Source organism: Argopecten irradians, chromosome 5 (genome assembly GCF_041381155.1).
Source record: "Argopecten irradians isolate NY chromosome 5, Ai_NY, whole genome shotgun sequence".
NCBI classification, from domain to species: domain Eukaryota; kingdom Metazoa; phylum Mollusca; class Bivalvia; order Pectinida; family Pectinidae; genus Argopecten; species Argopecten irradians.
The window spans coordinates 18,620,662-18,639,679 of record NC_091138.1 but is presented as its reverse complement, the minus strand read 5'-3'; the positions used below and the strand labels follow the sequence as shown (position 1 = coordinate 18,639,679).

At 33.5% G+C, this 19,018-nt stretch overlaps 2 protein-coding genes across 8 annotated transcripts in view; one reads left to right on the top strand and one right to left on the bottom strand.

Annotated features, from left to right (window-relative positions):
- Nucleotides 1–673: 673 nt before the first annotated feature.
- Nucleotides 674–11,366, bottom strand: LOC138324302 (DNA polymerase beta-like). Its single transcript, XM_069269380.1, has 13 exons — nt 11,193–11,366; nt 10,685–10,809; nt 10,337–10,411; nt 9,930–9,988; nt 6,717–6,766; nt 6,308–6,359; nt 5,867–5,921; nt 5,387–5,459; nt 4,902–4,972; nt 4,204–4,368; nt 3,600–3,664; nt 3,179–3,318; nt 674–2,999 (listed from the first exon to the last, which is right to left on the bottom strand). The coding sequence occupies exons 1-13, from the start codon at nt 11,320–11,322 to the stop codon at nt 2,905–2,907; spliced, it is 1,155 nt and encodes a 384-aa protein (XP_069125481.1). The 5' UTR covers nt 11,323–11,366; the 3' UTR covers nt 674–2,904.
- Nucleotides 11,367–14,982: 3,616 nt separating this feature from the next.
- LOC138323104 (glutamine--fructose-6-phosphate aminotransferase [isomerizing] 2-like) overlaps nt 14,983–19,018 on the top strand; it is a 55,872-nt gene continuing 51,836 nt past the window's right edge. For all 7 annotated transcript variants that reach the window (XM_069267458.1, XM_069267459.1, XM_069267456.1 and 4 more), the window contains exon 1: nt 14,983–15,135. In XM_069267458.1, coding sequence (XP_069123559.1) covers nt 15,129–15,135 — 7 coding nt within the window. In that variant the 5' untranslated portion in view covers nt 14,983–15,128. The remainder of the gene's footprint in view (nt 15,136–19,018) is intronic.

Sequence of the window (19,018 nt, the reverse complement as noted above, 5' to 3'; positions counted from 1 at the left end):
GTCTAAGAATGTACTGAAGGGATCTGTCTCAAATTGTATGTGCAGGTTCTTCTAGGGGTGTAGTTGTGCATATTGCATTTTAGGACCGATTGGTGAACAAGATGGCCAACAGGTAGCCATCAAGGATTTTGATAATTAAAGTTTGTTACCGCTATTTCTCCATTTCATGTGTAGTAATATGTAGTAAAAGCTTGAAAAGCAGAGAAAAGATCCCTCTTTCCTTTGTCAGACAAAGATCGTTCTTAGGTTGGCGCCAAGATCCCTCTGGGATCTCTTGTAAGTCAGAGTTTTTATGGTTACACGTACCCATACAGGTACAATATAGGAATGAAAAGAATATAAGGAATGAATTTATATATGTCATATTCATATTCACAGTTTACTGTTAATCATTATACATGAAATATTTCATAGTTAGTTGGTGTCTGGATTATACATTATGATAATGTTTTATTTTTCACAGTTCAATTAATACTCAAAACTTTACATCTTGATGTTCTGTATATTCATGTCAACTGTTTTCTCCATGCAATTTTATTTTGTGAATTTCAATTGGTATTGAAAACAAGTCATAATGCACAAAAACACAAAATTAAAATGCCACAAAATGAAGTTGTTTTGCAGTAGATATTACTATTTACGATTGTTGATCAGCTTTGTATGTGTTGCTCTGTTTTTGTCAAAAATAGGTTTAGTGTCTGCACATTGTTTTCTCTATGATAATAGTGATATAGTGAAATTATTTTCATTATGTGTGGTATTTCCATTTGAAATAATGAATGATATTACTAATTTTTCTATCAATAAATTAAAACACTCTTATAAATTTTGTCCTTTGTTGCATTTGTCCTGACATACCTCGTCATATCATGAGAGCACTTGGAATGATAAGCAGTACATTAAAATAGCCCTTGAACTTGACTAAAGTTGGTTTAGTACTCAATAGTTAGAAGATATATATATCTAATGGCTCTTATCATAATCCAGACTTATCAACTCCTGGGAGTAGGTTATGCTACATTGTTTTTCCATTTAAAACTTGCATTGCTTTCACAATCCCAAGATGGCACATCCGTTACATGTTCAAAGAGAAGATAATTCTTCAATACAAAAAAAAAAAAAAAAAAAAAATGATACAAACAAGGACATAGTCATTCAGATCCCCCGCCAATGGAGATATCAAAGCTGAAGTAAGTTTGATAGTGGAGACTTATGTGTATGGGAAAAAAAACAGGAAAAAGGAAGTTGAGCTAAAGAAAGATGAAGTATAATTCAAGTAGAGCGGGGCTGCAATTGTTGAATCAGGTATACAGCCTTGACATTTATATTAGACTATACACACAAAGATGGGTGGAGTTTTGCAAAGTAACATTTACCATTTACCATGATATTTTCAGCAATGTTTCGTGGAAATATTTAATCTGGCAGAAGAAATATGAACAAAACCAAATATTTGAGAGACAATTTATTTTTATTTAAATTTCATAGTGGTAATCAACTAATGGTGTCACAGAAGAGGTAACAGGTAGTAGATTCATATTGCTGCCTTATTTCTGTTATACATCGACACCTAACATGTGTATAGCCATCAGTAACATTTGTAAATATTCCACAACAAAGTAAAAATTTACCAGTAAACATATACGTCAATTACTTGGAATATGAATTGTATAGTATTTAAATCAAAACATAAATTAATGTTTGGCTATGTTGTGTAAAATATGCCCATATTGTTATTAAAATTAACAGATTGATTTTAACTGTTATGAGATACCTGGGTGTCTATGAAAAGGTACTTTGTAATGGTTATGATAGCAATCCTTATAAATGGTTTTAAACTTTGTGTAATAGATAAAGGTCCGATACATAATGTGATAATTACATTATTGAGGTAATGCGTGATACACTAGTATAAAGACCATGAATTAAAATAAGATTATATCTTACTATCAATAAAGCATATGTACAACAAACTTTGGACATTTTTCTGCTGTAGTAGAACACGTTTTAGTTCACAAGAAAAGAATATAATCCCTCACATCCTCAGTTCACTACGCCAAAACATTGCCTTCACATCCTCAGTTCACTACGCCAAAAGATTGCCTTCACATCCTCAGTTCACTACGCCAAAAGATTGCCTTCACAACCTCAGTTCACTACACCAAAAGATTGCCTTCACATCCTCAGTTCACTACGCCAAAAGATTGCCTTCACATCCTCAGTTCACTACGCCAAAAGATTGCCTTCACATCCTCAGTTCACTACGCCAAAAGATTGCCTTCACATCCTCAGTTCACTACGCCAAAAGATTGCCTTCACATCCTCAGTTCACTACACCAAAAGATTGCCTTCACAACCTCAGTTCACTACGCCAAAAGATTGCCTTCACAACCTCAGTTCACTACGCCAAAAGATTGCCTTGACAACCTCAGTTCACTACGCCAAAAGATTGCCTTCACATCCTCAGTTCACTACACCAAAAGATTGCCTTCACAACCTCAGTTCACTACGCCAAAATATTTCTTTCACATCCTTGGTTCACTACGCCAAAAGATTGCCTTCACAACCTCAGTTCACTACGCCAAAATATTTCTTTCACATCCTTGGTTCACTACGCCAAAATATTTCTTTCACATCCTTGGTTCACTACGCCAAAAGATTGCCTTGACAACCTCAGTTCACTACGCCAAAATATTTCTTTCACATCCTTGGTTCACTACGCCAAAAGATTGCCTTCACATCCTCAGTTCACTACGCCAAAAGATTGCCTTGACAACCTCAGTTCACTACGCCAAAATATTTCTTTCACATCCTCAGTTCACTACGCCAAAAGATTGTTCTTTACCTTCTTAACTACATGTATCTTACATTATGTGAGGACATGGCCTTAGCACTTTGCTCAGTTTAAAGGTTTCTCTCATCTGGTTTTTTAAACTCCATTCCTAGATAATCAAAGATATCCTCTTCAGATGATACAGGCAGGGGTTCTCCGGGGGTACCTATCAGATTAGATTACAGTGCTTAGAGTGTTGATATATTATAATGTCAGATGAAACAATTTCAATATGAGTTTCAATAATCAGCCACTCAATCAAAACCATTATTAAATTTTAACAATTTTTTTACAAAGGAAATACAATTTATTTGTTGCAATATTTTCCTTTTTATGTAAATATACCTGTGCTGCCAACAGGACGGATACAGTATTCGTTGAGAGTGAAGCCCTGCTCCAAAGCATGAGCCCTCATGTTCTTGTTAAACTGGTCACTGCCAGTGAAGTAGAGCAAGGCACAGTAGTACTGGTCATTAGGGATCAATCTGGCATGGAAAATGTTTACAAGGTTATAGAATGTATTTAATTTCATATATAACACAATTAGAAATTAAAAATATTTTGAAGAATAATTCCAGAGAATGTTTTCATGACAACATTGAATCATCTCCCTTGAACCAGATCTAAGAGACATTATGGGTACAGACGTTTCTTTCCACTCTTCTATGTACAGTTAGTTGACCAGGTGTTCTGTTCATATTGCAATCCTCATTGGAATGGATTCTAACAACTGTTGTTATAGATTGTTACATTACAGTATACTGACCGTATATCAATGCGCTGGTAAGCCCGATCTTTCTGGCTGTCCGTATCCCCAAGCTGACACACACCCTGTTAATTGCAGGTATCACAACACTTGTATCTTTGTGTTAATTAAATATACCAGGTACCTAATACATCTTCTTAGACATCAATGGTTAGCTGATGTCAGCTAATTCTGACATGTTGTAGTAAAGTATCTGTATAGCAAACTATGCAAATTATGTTTTAACATCATTATAATAAATACTATCAATTACATCAGATGATAAATATTTAAACATTCGAATCATAATAAATGTAATCTAATATATGTATAGGAAATAAAAATAACAAAATTTGAATTGATATGAACGAAGAATATAAAATGAAATACATGAACCATGATGATATGCTAAACACCACTTGTAATTTGGCATTTTATCAGGACATTAAAAAAAAAAAAAAATATCTAATTGATAATATTAAGTTGATCAATTTAAGGAATTAATGCTTCAGATTAATGATATCAAATGTATTTTTGATAAAAACATATATATTAAGACCTGAAGTCAGAGAAAGTAGTAATATATGATCTACATCTGTGGAGATGGAATCTATATATATCCTACCATAAATTTGTAACATCTCCCAGAGAAAGCCTGTCCAACTTTACCAAATATGAAATTCCACAGACAGCCACGCCCTTCAATAATCAGCTTCTCCACCACCTGGGTCACAGCAGACTTTTTAGCTTTGGCTGTTTTAAACACACAAAGGTCCAAAATATTTTGATCCTTTCAGTCACAACAAAAATTTCATGTCAAAAAACCGATCATCCGATAAATGCTGAACTGAACAGCTCTAGGGCTGGTGCAACGAGTCCCTTTCATTAACTTTCTAAGTAAAGGCTCCTTTGTTGGCCGATTTTGTAATCTTATATTTACATTCGCATCCATGATGGCACAATCCAATTACTTCAACAATGTTAACCCAAAAACATGCCAGAGATCCCCCAAAATCGTTGTTCAAACAGTTTTATCTAATAACAATGTTAATGCAGAGACCCCCAAAATGAGTTTTATAATATAAGCAAATTAAGCATTACACTATTTTGTGCTAGCCTACATTTTGAGAATTGTCTGCAAAACTATGGCATCAATATAGACTGTAGATTCTATAAAAAGATATTTTAATGCATAAATATGTAGTACAGCAATAAAAAACAATTAAGATTGAAATAAGTACTGGTAGATACAGCAAATAAAGTGACTTTCATTAGTATACACTGTTTATACTACTGAAGTGAAATATTCTGTTAGTTACCTACCTTTTTTCCTGATTCTGAAGTAAAACTGGGATGAGTCATCAAGATATCTATATCACCACTGGATGAGGCACCTGTATGTAAAGGGAGATAATTCACAGTTTTAACAACACAAACATTTGTAACATTAAAAGTATGAAACTCGACATAAAGGGAATTAATTAATAAAGCAAATCTACTAACAAGCTTTTAAAAAATAAATCAATGATTAACTACACATGAAGAGAGAAAATTCTTGACATGAAGAGCTTGTAAAACCTGATAACTAAGATATGAGAATGATTTTGAATTTTTGAGAAACAAAAGTCCAGTCACATAGTAGGCATTTTCAAGTTAAAGTTCTGATTGTTTTCTTATTTCTTTTTAAATGACATCCCTGTTCTTTTCATTTAAAATTTTTCTTTATTACTGAATCAATGACTTTAAACAAAACAAAAAAAGAAAACTATGCATTCACAGCCTTATTTAGAAATAAAATAATCCAATACCTCGACGAAAACTGCCACACACTTCACAAGTGTATTCACTGTCCAGTTTCTTTATTTCCTTCACAGCAACATCCTATAGGTTATCAAATATAAGTGATAGTTCTTTGTTTCTAATTAGTAGAAAGACGTCTTTTTAATGGTAAATATCTATTTACATTATTTTCATAGCAAATTTCAGTAAAAACTGCATTGCATATTTATGTAGGTTTTGGTTTCAAGGAAATATCTGTCATGCTAGATATTAAAAAAAAAATCAAAACCATCTCACTCTTCTATCAATTGTAATGTACATTCATAATGACATTAGTACAATATCAGTTAATTATGAAACCTCTTACCATCTCTAGAATACTGATACATGGGATGATATTGTTGACTTAACAAAGGTTCAGTGTTTATCAATACATAGAAAAAATATGGAGCTTTCAAACCAGAAATATACTTGTGTTGATGTAGTATTTTAAAAGGTTAATATTTTACCCTTAACTGGATAACTTCATGTCTTGGAATTCTTTTTTCAAAGTCTTCATAATATCTGAAAAATAAGAATAGTTTTGAGTTTGCATATTGTATCAGTTTCTATTTATCCAAACATACTGTTAAAACTTAGTTGTCTCCCCCTCCTGAATCTAATGGTGAAGTCAATAGAAATGCCATTATCAGAGGACACACCATTACAGTATCACCCTAAAGTATCCAGGATGTAATACCAGGGCCCAGCACCATAAAACTTTCTCGGACAAAATTTTTACTCAAGCCTATGGAAAATCATATACTTGAGTAAAACATCTGTCTGAGAAAGTTTTATGGCGCCAGGCCCTGGTAATACCAATGAATAACCCCCTCAATGTGTGATAGGTTTGACTGGAGTTTAGTGTAATATAAATCCTCATAAAGATACTGATGAGAAAACAAACTCACTTGAGGCCAATCTGCTGGTGGTGGTTAAGTTTGTCTGTATTCTTCCGTAAATCTGAAAATAATATAGCCATTTTTACACAGGAAATTCAGAACTTTTGTATGTGGTACTAACAGTAATATATCTAAGTAGTTCGTTACTGGTAGTAAATCTATACTACCAGAAACACATTTGCTTTGGTGATTAGCTATAATCAGCTAGAGCAAGTTAAACATCTGCCAAATTTGAAGCTGCGAAACAAAATACCTGTTGGAAAGCACACATACTAGCACTGGTAAATTGTGACCATTCAATGATGAAAGTAGCAGAATATTGGACAATCTCACTGCCCAACATCTAGATTTTTTTTTCAGTTTTTTTTTTATATTTTTTGGCTGGTATTTTTCTCAACAATAATGACCTTGTACTTACCTTCAATAGACATTATGCCCTCCTGTACAAGTTTCTGGGCTGCAGCAGGTCTACCAAGATAACAGTAGGTACATAAATTTTGTATAACTGAACGTAACATTGCTCCTATTACTAAACTAAATTACTATGGACCATGACTAAACATCAATACATTTAGGACTTACCCTAAATGATGATATCATTTTTTTTTTTTTTATTATTTAATTGTGACATCTCATAGCTCTCCAGAAATGAATAAATCTGTGAAAGAAAAATCAAAGCAGCATAGCGAGGATAAATAAAGGGAGATAACTCAAAACAAGAACATTCTGTAATAAAATGGAAATGATCAATTGTGTAAGTTTTGTATTAAGTAGAAAATCTCAACATTTTTTATCATTTCCTGGGGGTCAAAACACAAGCACACAAAATTCTATAGAAGCAACCAATACACTATTTTCATTTTGGAAGGGTATCCATTTTTTTTTTTTATGGAGGTGTGTATACACCTTCCATTATAAAATCACTTTGGTTCTAATGATAACCGGAACACTTTACCTTGGTAATCCTATCGGCAATTTCCGTCACTAAGGAAGATAACTTTTACACTGTGTATTGTAACGTTGTGTATTGCACAGAGGTTAGGAACTGTCAGTGATTGCCAGTTCTCACATGCTTCACATTTTCTACACATACTTTATTTGGTTTGGTTTATTTATTTTTGTGTCCTATCAACAGCAAGGGTCATCATGTTATATTATCCCCCAATGTTATATGATATTATATTAATTATTTGATTACATTTAGATCTAGGCCTACTGACTTAATATTTTTCCATCAATTCTGTTTAATGTTAATGACATTGCTTTTAATAGATTAAAGATATCTATGATTTTTTTAGTCAGTAAAAGTTAAATAATAGTTTCTTAAAATGAAATGAAACAAGAAGTGTATCTTATTAACTTATTCTATTTACATCTTAGGAATCATGATTCAATATTAAGATTGATATTTCAAGTCATTGTTTAATTAATTTTTTTTTCAAATAGTACTTGAGAAGTGCATTTAAAAAAATATTTTACATTAAGAGAAAGATATACCTTTCATATGGATAACTAATACAGTGATTATCATTTTCATTATTGCATATATATTTTTTTACAAATTATATAACTTTGTGTTGATTTTAATATTTAACAATTCATATTGGCCTATAATCTCCAGTTTGGAAAAAAATAAGCCAATGGTTCATTTCTAATTTACTAGCATTCAGCCCTTGATAAGTATGGTTATACATAGCTGTAAAGTACAATCAATGTACTGTATACACAACAATAAACATTATCGATAGACACTAAAAGGTATTAAGCAAATGCAATACAAATTAAATAATGAGAATACAACAAATATCTGACACAACATAGTCGCCCAGTAATTAATACCTACAACTAAATCAATCATTTATATCCATTCTGTTAAAAATTGTTTTAAGCTCTCTTGTGCAAAATGTACTTACGTGTTTGATTTTGATTAATGACAGTCAAGTAAGCCACAGTTTTAAAGCTGTGTGATATGCTTTAAATTATCTGGTAAATCATTGACCGAAAGGTATTATACTAAACCAATTTACACACAAATTAGTTTATTCTATCAATATATTGACAGCAGGTAAACTCAGATGCCTCTTGACGTTTCTTTTAAATTTTAGGAGGAACATGTATGAATACATTTATTCAGGAAATACAGTATACTGTACAAACTTTTAGAAACAAGTGGACATTGATGTTTTTTTTGGTTTTTTTTTTTTTGTGGTATGGTATGTATATTTCATAAACCACTGAATTGTTATAAGGATATCTTCATACCTGGTACTATTTGTTTATCTATTGTCAAAATCTATCTATATATCTGTTTATCCACTAACTTCGATTTATTTTGATTTCATTATTTCATAGTATAAGATTATTCTATTGAAGCTCACATGGACGTTCTCTGAAAATGTACATGTATGTAAACAGATCAGATTTAGATAGTCCTATTTTATTTTTTTTTTGCACTCAAATTGAGACGCCAGTCCTGTCTAACTCTGTGATGTAAGTGAGTTCGATTTCATGGTCAACTGTTATGGTTATTTGGATAAAGTGTCTATATATAAATTTAGAATATTTTTTAGATGAATAGCTTGTGAGGACATATTGAAATCATAAGTCAAGGCCATTTGAATTACATTTTCCTTTAAACAAAATTTCCTCAAAACCATATAACTATGAGGTCTAAACAGATATACACATATCTCTATATGATCAATAAATAAGAGGCTTACAGCCCTGTCTGTGAGCTTATTATAACATGCCGGGATGAAGGACTGCAAAACAGGTTCAAATGAATAAACTTTACCTTAACTAAAAGTCACGGGAATCAAATAGCAAAATACATGTACTTTTAATTGACTTCTTGTCATTAGTTCAGATGACCTTATACATTATAAGAACTGTAGTATTAAATTTAATACAAAGTATAGGGCTTCAAAGCATGTCCAAATAATTTAATCAATTGCATTGACCTCTACTCAAAGTCACAGGGTTCAAATAAGCTATTTATAACAACTTCCTGTTAATATTACAGCTAAGAGTACTGATATTCAACCAGTGTTATGTTTGTATTTTAAGTGAATCCAAATTTGTCCAGATAGCAAGTGACCAATACGTTCTATTAGACCCTTGTTTTTTCTTTCAATCACAATGAATCTTTGTAATGTATATATAAAAATAACAAAGGTATAAAATATCCAAGGAGTTTAACAAAAGACTTAAAAAGGCATGGTTATGAGGTTATTTCATAGAGGACAGATGGCAGAAAAGGTCAGTCTATATGTCTGGTGACCGTTAACTAAGAAACCTGATGTGCTGTTTGCCATAATTTGCTTGCGTTAACACTTCCTTTCGGATAAGATCATTGGAGAATACCGGTATGTATATAAACTTTGAGAGGAAGCTGTTCTATGCTTTATGTTATTTAACAAAATACCATATAGTTTTGAAATTGGGACCATTACATGTCTTTTTCATGATTTCGAATAACACCTCCTTCAGTACTTACAGTACTTTGATTTTTGTGCATATTCTAAAAGGCATTTCCATACTTTGTTTTTAAAAATGATATGAAGTTAACATGAACATAACATGAAAGCCTGATACAGCAGTAATGTTGTCAAGAAAGACTGAAGATATTTACCCAATACCAGTGACTTTAGTCAGGGTGTTGATGGCCACACTAGTATCATCAGCTCGGATCTGGAAAAGAATATCGGGTTGGGAACATCAAATGATTAGGGCAGATGTTAATAGATGATATACATGATTTATAACTTGAATATCAGAAGTATTCCATACATAGTCATGAATGGCAACAGTCCAATTCTATTGTAGTATAATGTCCAATTTATCGATGTAATATTCAAATATCTTTCTGATCACTTATGTTATAAGTTATTTTCCTTTTTTCACAATAAGCACAGATTTTAATTGCAACAGCAAACCAGTAGTATATCATATTTCATCTTTAGATATTCCAGTCATTACCATATGTGATAAAATGAATGATTTTTATTTAATTGATATTTTATCCCATTTCACAATTACCTTTTCCAACTTAACAAGCTTTCCTGTTTTGACAAATTCGTCAATCTTTTTCCCAATTTTATCTCCAATGCCATCCTGTAAACAGAAACTATGTATAAACCAGGTATCTTCAGCTAAAAAATACATAAAATATGTATATTCATTAAAGCAAACTTTATTTCATTGATTACAAAAGTAAGCCAAATGTCAATACAAGAAATCAAATTGGATTTGCAATTGGAACAAGTTTAAAAATATTAATCCTTTTAGACTTCATCAATATAGATGCTAGATATATTACAATTATTACTATGTTTTCGTTAAATGTAAAAAGCTAATATCTTTAATGATATACCTGAGTATACTTACAAGTTTTTTCGCCTCATCCCCAGTGGTGATTCGCGTTGGATGTTTGGCGAGAACTCCTGCTGCTTTTCTGTATGCATTGTATTTGTGCATGGCACGATTAACATTCTTTTCATAGTTTGCCAACTCTGTCAAATACAAAAAATAATATATTAGTTACACTACTATATTATCCTGTCAAAGGCTCTTTGAAATATATAAAAATGACTTCAAAAAATGATCTACCAAATGATTCAGATCTTATTATGCAATATTTTCCTCATCAAATAATTTAAATGGTCCATTTCTGTTAAAAATACTAAAAATTGTTGCTCTTGGTTTTAAAAGTGTCATCAGCGAAAACTATCAATGCCATCGTGCATGTTAACATGATCTGCACGAAGCATTTCTTGGACACAATATTGTTGCTCAGACGCCGTAAAATCATGGGAGTCAGATAGATCTACTCTAGCTCAAGACATGCCTGTACCATCACAGTTTAAAGCTTAAAAAATTATCAAAAAGCAATCACCCATCAAAAAGTCGCAGAATTCCGAGTTAACATTGTCTGAGGTTGGAGCCTTTCTCTTGCTCATGGTGCGTATTCTAGACGTGGGTAGGTATAAAACAAGAAAACAATGACGATGTGCAGACGCCAGCATTTGTTTACAGCATTATCAATGAACTACTTCCGGTTCAAAATTTCAGGGTGTCGACGAACGGATCACGGATTGAATTATCATGAGTATCATCCAGAGATTTGATTAAATCTCATCCAGAGATTTACTCTGGTTTACCCTATTTCGTAGTTCTGAAAACAGTGTTTATTTTCATTACTGGTGTAGATTATCCGTAAATTAAACAAAATTATCATATATAATGAATGTAGTCTCATGGTATAAGGAGACAGCTCATGATAAGTTATATTTTTTCATGCAGGTTTGAGTTATGACAGTCCGTTTTGGTTTATTCGGAACAACCCCGCTGGTTAAAGTCATTATTTCAAATATAAATCCTGACGGACCTGTAGTTTTTGATACAGGCCTGTGAGAGCTTTGTCAAGGCTCGTCTGGAAACAATATATAATGACCAGGTCCGTCTTTGAACAACTAGAGCCGTTTTCGTTTATTCGGAACAACCGGTTCGACCGTTCGTTAAAGTCATTATTTCAAGTATAAATCTTGGCGGACCTGCAGTTTTTTTATACAGGCCTGCGAGGGCTTTGTCAAGGCTCGTCTGAAAACAATATAAAATCACCAGGTCCGTCTTTATTTAATAAACGAACAACTAGGTCCAACCAGTCAAACCGTATTTAATCGAAAACGGCCCAAGTGCCCTGAGCAATCATTTGAATGACCATGATTTGATTAAGTTTTAAAAATCACTAATAACCCGATCAACATTAAATTGCTATTTAATGGTAATATTTATGATTAAAGGTTTTTATTCTTTTTAAAAGTAAACATATTTGTTTAGAGGCTATATTGTAAAAGGAAATCGGAGATTTAGATAGTTAATTACAATGAATGTTCTTATTGTAACTTTAAGAACTGGTACAAGATTCTTCGCAAGGCTTCTGATTACGTTCCACTCTACGAACGGAGTGTGACGCAATCTGATTGAAATACAGATCCGGTAGCCACTCCGTTCAATAGAGGATCTGACAACATCCCATAAGGGGTCATGTTTGGATGACATATATAACACCTGTAGTTCAGGTCCAATGCATATTCTACACATTGCTTCATCAATTGACAACGCCATTTGGGCGAGATGACCTCATACACGAAAATAATTCTGACAACTTTTTCAGACAATTTCGTCCCTTTAGAGTCACATTCAGGATTCTGGCAGCAGCAGTTTGATTGGCCATTGCCATTGCCCATGTCACCTAGACATGACCCCTAATGGCATGTTGTCGGATCCTCTTATCGAACGCAGTTATAATAAGGATCTGCATTTTAATCAGATTGGAGTGTAATGTGATCAGAAGCCTAACAAGCTTGTTTAGCGAAGATGTGGTACAAGTGGTTCGTTTGAAGCGTACTACTTTGATCCAAGGCGATACCTTTGTCATCGAAATTTCCTTTCCTTCTTCTTCTTTGTTATATTGTGCAGCATTCCAAAGAATATCGTCACACATTTGCGCAATGCGGGAAGTGAACATTATTTCACGACAGCCAATGTACAATTAAAAACATGTGAAAATCGATGGCTCTTCGGCCTAAGTGAGTGTTGGTATCAGTTGGACCTTGCTGATGCTGTGGTGGAAGGCATTTACAGATGGTGCTGTTACAACTGACATTGGAAGTTGATGAACGACTGTTGGCAAGTCTGCATTCTTGATGGTGGTTGGACAAACGACGGTCGTGTCCCCTGGACCTTGTTGATGATGTGGCGGACAAAAGGTGTAGAGTTAGTAGGATGTCGATAAGACCATGGATTATCTTATACAACATTACCTGTTGGGTCTGGATTTATCACTCTTGCAGAGTGTGCCAACCAAGCGTCTGGAGCATGGCTGTGACCCTGCTGTGTTTGCTGAAGTCCTCCATGATGCACCGGGCTGCTTTCCGCTGGACCTGTTCTGATTTACCAATATTAGATTGAGTATGTTGGTTCCAGATTGATCCACACTCAATCGTGGTGCGCACTAGAGTGGCATAACAGCCAGTCCTTACTTTTACTGGACATTTTATCCGGGTCATCTGCACGAAAGCGTTGGTGGAACGGGTTTTCTTACAGATAGACGTAGCTTCAATATGATATGGGACTTTGTCTAAAGCATTCGAGAAGTCAAGAAGCATTGTATCGACTTGCTCTCCATTGTCGAGACTCCTAGCAATGTCTCTATGGTCAGGATCAACTGGCTCTCACATGATCCCTTCTTCCTGAATCCGTGTTGGTAGTCGGATTGAATATTGCAATTCTCTAGATGGTCCTTGAGGCCACCGTGGATGATGTGCTCCCCAGCTTACTGTATGTGGATGTCAGTGATACGGGCCTGTAGTTACTGGCCTTTGTCTTGTCTCCCGTATTAACAATTACTAGCGGCTGTTCCAGCGTCTAGAGAAGTCTAGAACATTCTGGTGAGCAGGAATGAGATGGAACGGGCACACATCTTGAGCCGCATCGCAGATACCTCATCTGAGCCCCTATACGATTCATAAGAAGCTCTGTCACTCCCGGCCGGCTGGTGGTTTGGACCGTCCCTAATGTTACTATAGGATGGAGTTCTGAGGCAGTTGATTGGTCAGGACACCTGATCGTTTAATACATCATCCTCATAAGAAGACCGTTATTTGTTAGTGGGGATACTCCACTAACTATTTTCGATAAAAACAAGCCGAAATTACGATAAATATTTTAATTGAACTTTTAATTATTATGTTCTCGAATGCATTTTGAAAAGTTTTAAGGGTATTGCTTTCATTTCCGTAATACTAGAAAAAATGTGTTTTTAATTCAGCGTATCTTTCATATGGGTGCCCCCAGACGCGACCCATTTAGACGGTGCAATATCAGTTTAGTACAACAGGTACACTGTAGTCCGCTAAACATGACTAGGTACTTAGTACCTACATGTATGTAGGAGACAAATCTACCCACTTACTGTCCTGCTTTTTCTTTTCTCTTGTCACATGTACGTTCCTTAATTTGATCAGAAACATAAAAGAGTTTCTGTTTTCTGCTATGATATATCGGATACATGTAGTAATTAATTACATACATGTACACTCCTTCTGGAAATGAATATCAACCTTCTATTGAAATGTTCCATTAGTTTTATCAGGGCTTGACGGTGTCCCGAAAGTTCGATATCCCATGATGTGAGGCAATTTAAGCTGTACTCTTTTATCCTTGTGTTTTGTTTTTTCCTCAACTTTCAAAAATGGACGTTCAAAGAAACAAATTCATAACAACATTCATAATTTAATTACCGCTTATGTTTCTATTCGTGTTTGTAACTATAAAACATTTATGCGATACCTAATAGGCTTGTATAATCAGAGATTTGATTATATTATGTATGTCTCTGGTGTAATTTCCGCGACAATTTTTTTAATTAACTTACTCTTTTTTATTTCGCGCACTATTACTGTCACGGATCAGTAAAAGATGCGATCCGCATTAAAATAGGCAGGTCGCCGTTATGCATGGTAGGCCTACGTCATGCAGTATTAAGCCACTCCCTTTTTGTTTTGTTTATGAAAAACAAGTTATCGAGAATCTGTCTGGGTTTTTCTTTTAACCACACACAAAAATTGTGACGTATAAATAGATAAACTAAAAAAGTTACGTACGTTCGGTTCCGATCGTGACCCGGAAGTGAAACGCGACGCCGCCTAAGTACTCAATTATTTTCAAGTATATAAGCGACAGACATGCCTTAACGTGGCATTGCTTGACAGTTAGTAGACGTACACACTTGTTTCAGACGTTTCCAGCTTATTTAAACAGATCCAACATGTGTGGTAAGTTTCAAGAATGTATTTTTAACTTAAACAACATTCCTGTAACACTCTAAGTTGCCGATTTCGTTTCAATGACATGTATTGTTTGTTGATGCATCATGTCCATCACTGCAACTGATGCTGGTTGTTATAAATATATACCTGCTACTTTCTGTTTGACTGGTAGAATGCACATGTTCGTGTATCAATCGCAGTTTCAGTTTCGATATATGTAAACATCATGGTAAACTATTTTAATGTTTGTTCAATAATGGATTGGCCTTGGTTTTTTTGTTTTGTTTACAAGATTAAAACCAAAATGTTTAATACACGTCCAATAAATTGGCAATAATTTTATAGATCTGAATATAAACATGTTTTATGATGATGAAATAAGAGTGCAAAGTTCTAGTAACAAGCTCACTGAAATAATACATGGGCGGGATTGGGACCCCAGGCTGGTACACAAGTACTGGAGTTAATTGTCAAAAATACCATTTATTAAAAAAGTGATGTGTAAGCTTCATTCAGAAAACAAGCATGTTGTGTTTAAAACTTTTTGTTATATTTACTACAGCCATTATCATTGTTACACTTTCATACCTGTTTCAGTGTAGATTTTGCATTATTTAAGGATTAACTTGAATACCTTTTTTATGTTATGGAGATATAACACAAAAATCTGAGTGTACTCTAAATAAACTGCGAAGCGGTTTAGGATGAGAGTACACTCCGCCTTTATGGGCTGATAAAGTAAATTTTTAAGCCAAGGAAAATGCTCGTAACAAGCAAAATTGAATTATAGTCCTATATTGATTGTATCAGATGAAAAGATGTATTACAGTATTCAACCCAATCAGCGCCCAGGGCGTTTAAAAAATTGAAAAAATGAAAAAGTGCTATTAAGACGAGATTATTGCAAATCTAGACAGTTTTGTGTAGTTTTGGTCTTTATTTATGAGTGTATGGACAATTGAAATAGAGGCCTCAAAAAGGGGGAGGGGTGCTTATAGGGACATGGGTGCTTATTGGGTCGAACGCAGTATATAGATATATCTACCTACCATAAAGAAAGCAACTTTTAGTATTTTAAGGTTAACCACAACACTGGATTTATAATGCTAATTTATAGAGAAGATAAAGTGTTTTGACAAGTTTGTTATGCAAAATTTCAAGGTATAAAGTTATTGTTTTGATATCGATAGCAAATGATTGTATGTAATATTGGAATAATTCATTTATTTGGATGATATGAACAAAAAATAAAGCTATCCATTGTAAGTATCAAATAATATATACTCTACATTTTTAAACGTACCTTATAAACACATTTTCAAAACATGTATATAAAATCCTCCGTATGTTGATGGGATGTTACTTTCATGATCCATGTAGGAACTTAAAGTCTGTCATAAATAAGATTTAAGAATGTTTGACATATACACATGCATTCAAGATTTGCGTAAGTGAAAGAACAGGAATCATTCAACAGTCAAAGTGTGATTCTAACTATAGGAACCTTTAAAGTCTAGACAGACTTATAATCCTTAATAGATTCCTAGCTCAGTGATAATTTTATGTGTGCATCCCAAGACCTATATGCATAGAAATTTAAAAGGACCTATAGAATTCTGTAAACAGGTCATATAAACAATGAAGAACAATTAGGGATTCATTGTTTTTGATAATAAACATGAAACAGATTCATGAAAAATAGTTATAAAAGGGAAAATAAATGTTTTTATCCCAGTATCTGTCAAAAGTACTTTTTAATATTTTAGAAATATGAAACAATTTAACCCATTAATTATTTCCATTATTTACAAGTAAAAGTATCTAGTTTGATGAGTGTTGTGGATGGTAAGCCCCTGATGTCACTCCTGTAATCTACTGTTATCTAAGGATAGGCCAGACACTACAACATTAATAACCCCACCGGTCAGTATAACGCCCCAATAGACACAACACTATTGTAATGGCTATTCGTTACATAACATACTTGGGTTGGTGGGCAAGTTCAGTGGGACCGATGCACATCAGGTGACGTCACTGATAAAGGTGAATCCTTGTGTGTACTTTTTAGGCTTAATTAAGATCAATTTGTCAGCTTTACTGCTTATTTTTTCCTGTTGAAATTTTAACTTTGTTTGAAGCAAACTTTAGGAATTTCTATTGCAAAATAATATTTATTTGAAACATTGGGCTTTAAAATAATATTAATTATTTATGTAAGTAAGATAGCTGTTATTTGGTTTGGAATCATTTTTGAACATCACACGCATTTGTTAGGTACGAAGTATGCTAACTTGGATACTGAAGCGTTCCTGCCCCTCCATAACACAACACATGCAGCTAATAATCAAGACAAATCAGACAATATACACCAGAAACATATATACATAGAGATTGGAAACTCCTTCTTTGTCTTTGTTGACAGGCAGAGGGACCTCCGGTTTATAGGCATTTTGCCTTGGCTAACTACTTTTAATTGTATTCTTTTAAACATGATATTTTTTTGGATCAACACAAAGTTTAAACATTATATCATGGTTTGATGTGATTAGTTTTCCTGATTGATGTTATTTAATATGATATTTGAAAGCACAAAAATAAATAGAAATCAATTCTATCTAAAATTACTTAAAATAAACTTTTATAAATGACATCGTAATAAGAATGGAGTTGCTTATTTTCAAGGGATTTCGTAGAATGGGCCGATCAGCATACATTTATTTGTTTAATGGGTAGCATTTTGATGGTTATGCAGTTTTATATATGGTAATAGAAAAGTCGTTAGTAATACACATTTACCTGTTAACTGATGAGATAGTGCAGACTGACATATAAACCAACTTATTTTAAAAGTGATTTTCGTAAATTTTGCAATCCAAGTATCACTTACATTGAAAGAAATTTCCAAAAGATATTTAAACCTTGCAAAATATTAATAATATTATTATAATCTTTGTGAATTCGTTTTTGAAATAGAAATCACAATAATAAAAGTATAGCCATAAAAAAGATCACTGTCAGTTTAAAAAATTACAGTACCATGATATTGTGTTATTATGTGTTTGATGTTTGGTTTCTAAGTTCAACAACACATGTGGTGAAAATTCAAATGTTTAGCTGACTACTTTAAACCTCTTTTTTTCACTCTCTTTTTTTCCTAACTTGTTGATTGCTAACTCTGATTATAAGGATTTTCCTTAGCCTAGCTAACACTTGATCGGATGAATTATAACCCACAGAGAGACTTGTAAAAGTGCAGATTTGGGTAACATTAACATTTTATGACACTTTGATGGCCACTACAGAGCTTTGTAGCACCCTTAACTTGATAATGGACTAGTCTACTCTGTGTCTCAGAAGAGCCTAAATGTGTATTCAGGGGTGAAGGAATTAATAGAAATTGAAACTTATTCTAGAAATAAACCATTCAAGCACATTTTTGTACATGTTTACATGACATGCTACATTTTCAAAAATCTATTTAAATAGACTTTTTGATCTCTGTTAAGTATAAGATTTTCTTGACTTTCTTTAGAGTAAAGTGTATTTAGTAAAACAGGACAGTGAAGCTGCAATATTGTAGCTCAAAAGCATTGGAAGACATATGAGTGGTAAAGTAGATATTAAGGATCGATGGTCGCTATGTTTCTTTTTGACAAAATAATATAGAAATGCGCATATATACACTTCAAATAATTGGAAACCTACAATAAAGTATAGAAAATTGTGCTCGAGTGATTTTCTGAGGCAGTGCTCCACTACGTAGGCATCATTTTATACCTGTCCAAAAGGTAGTAGGCCGGGTACGTATATTCGTTCTATGGACAATGATGTAGGATCGCTAGGTGAAACGACTAAAGGACATGGAGAAGAATGCCAATATGGTCTAAAC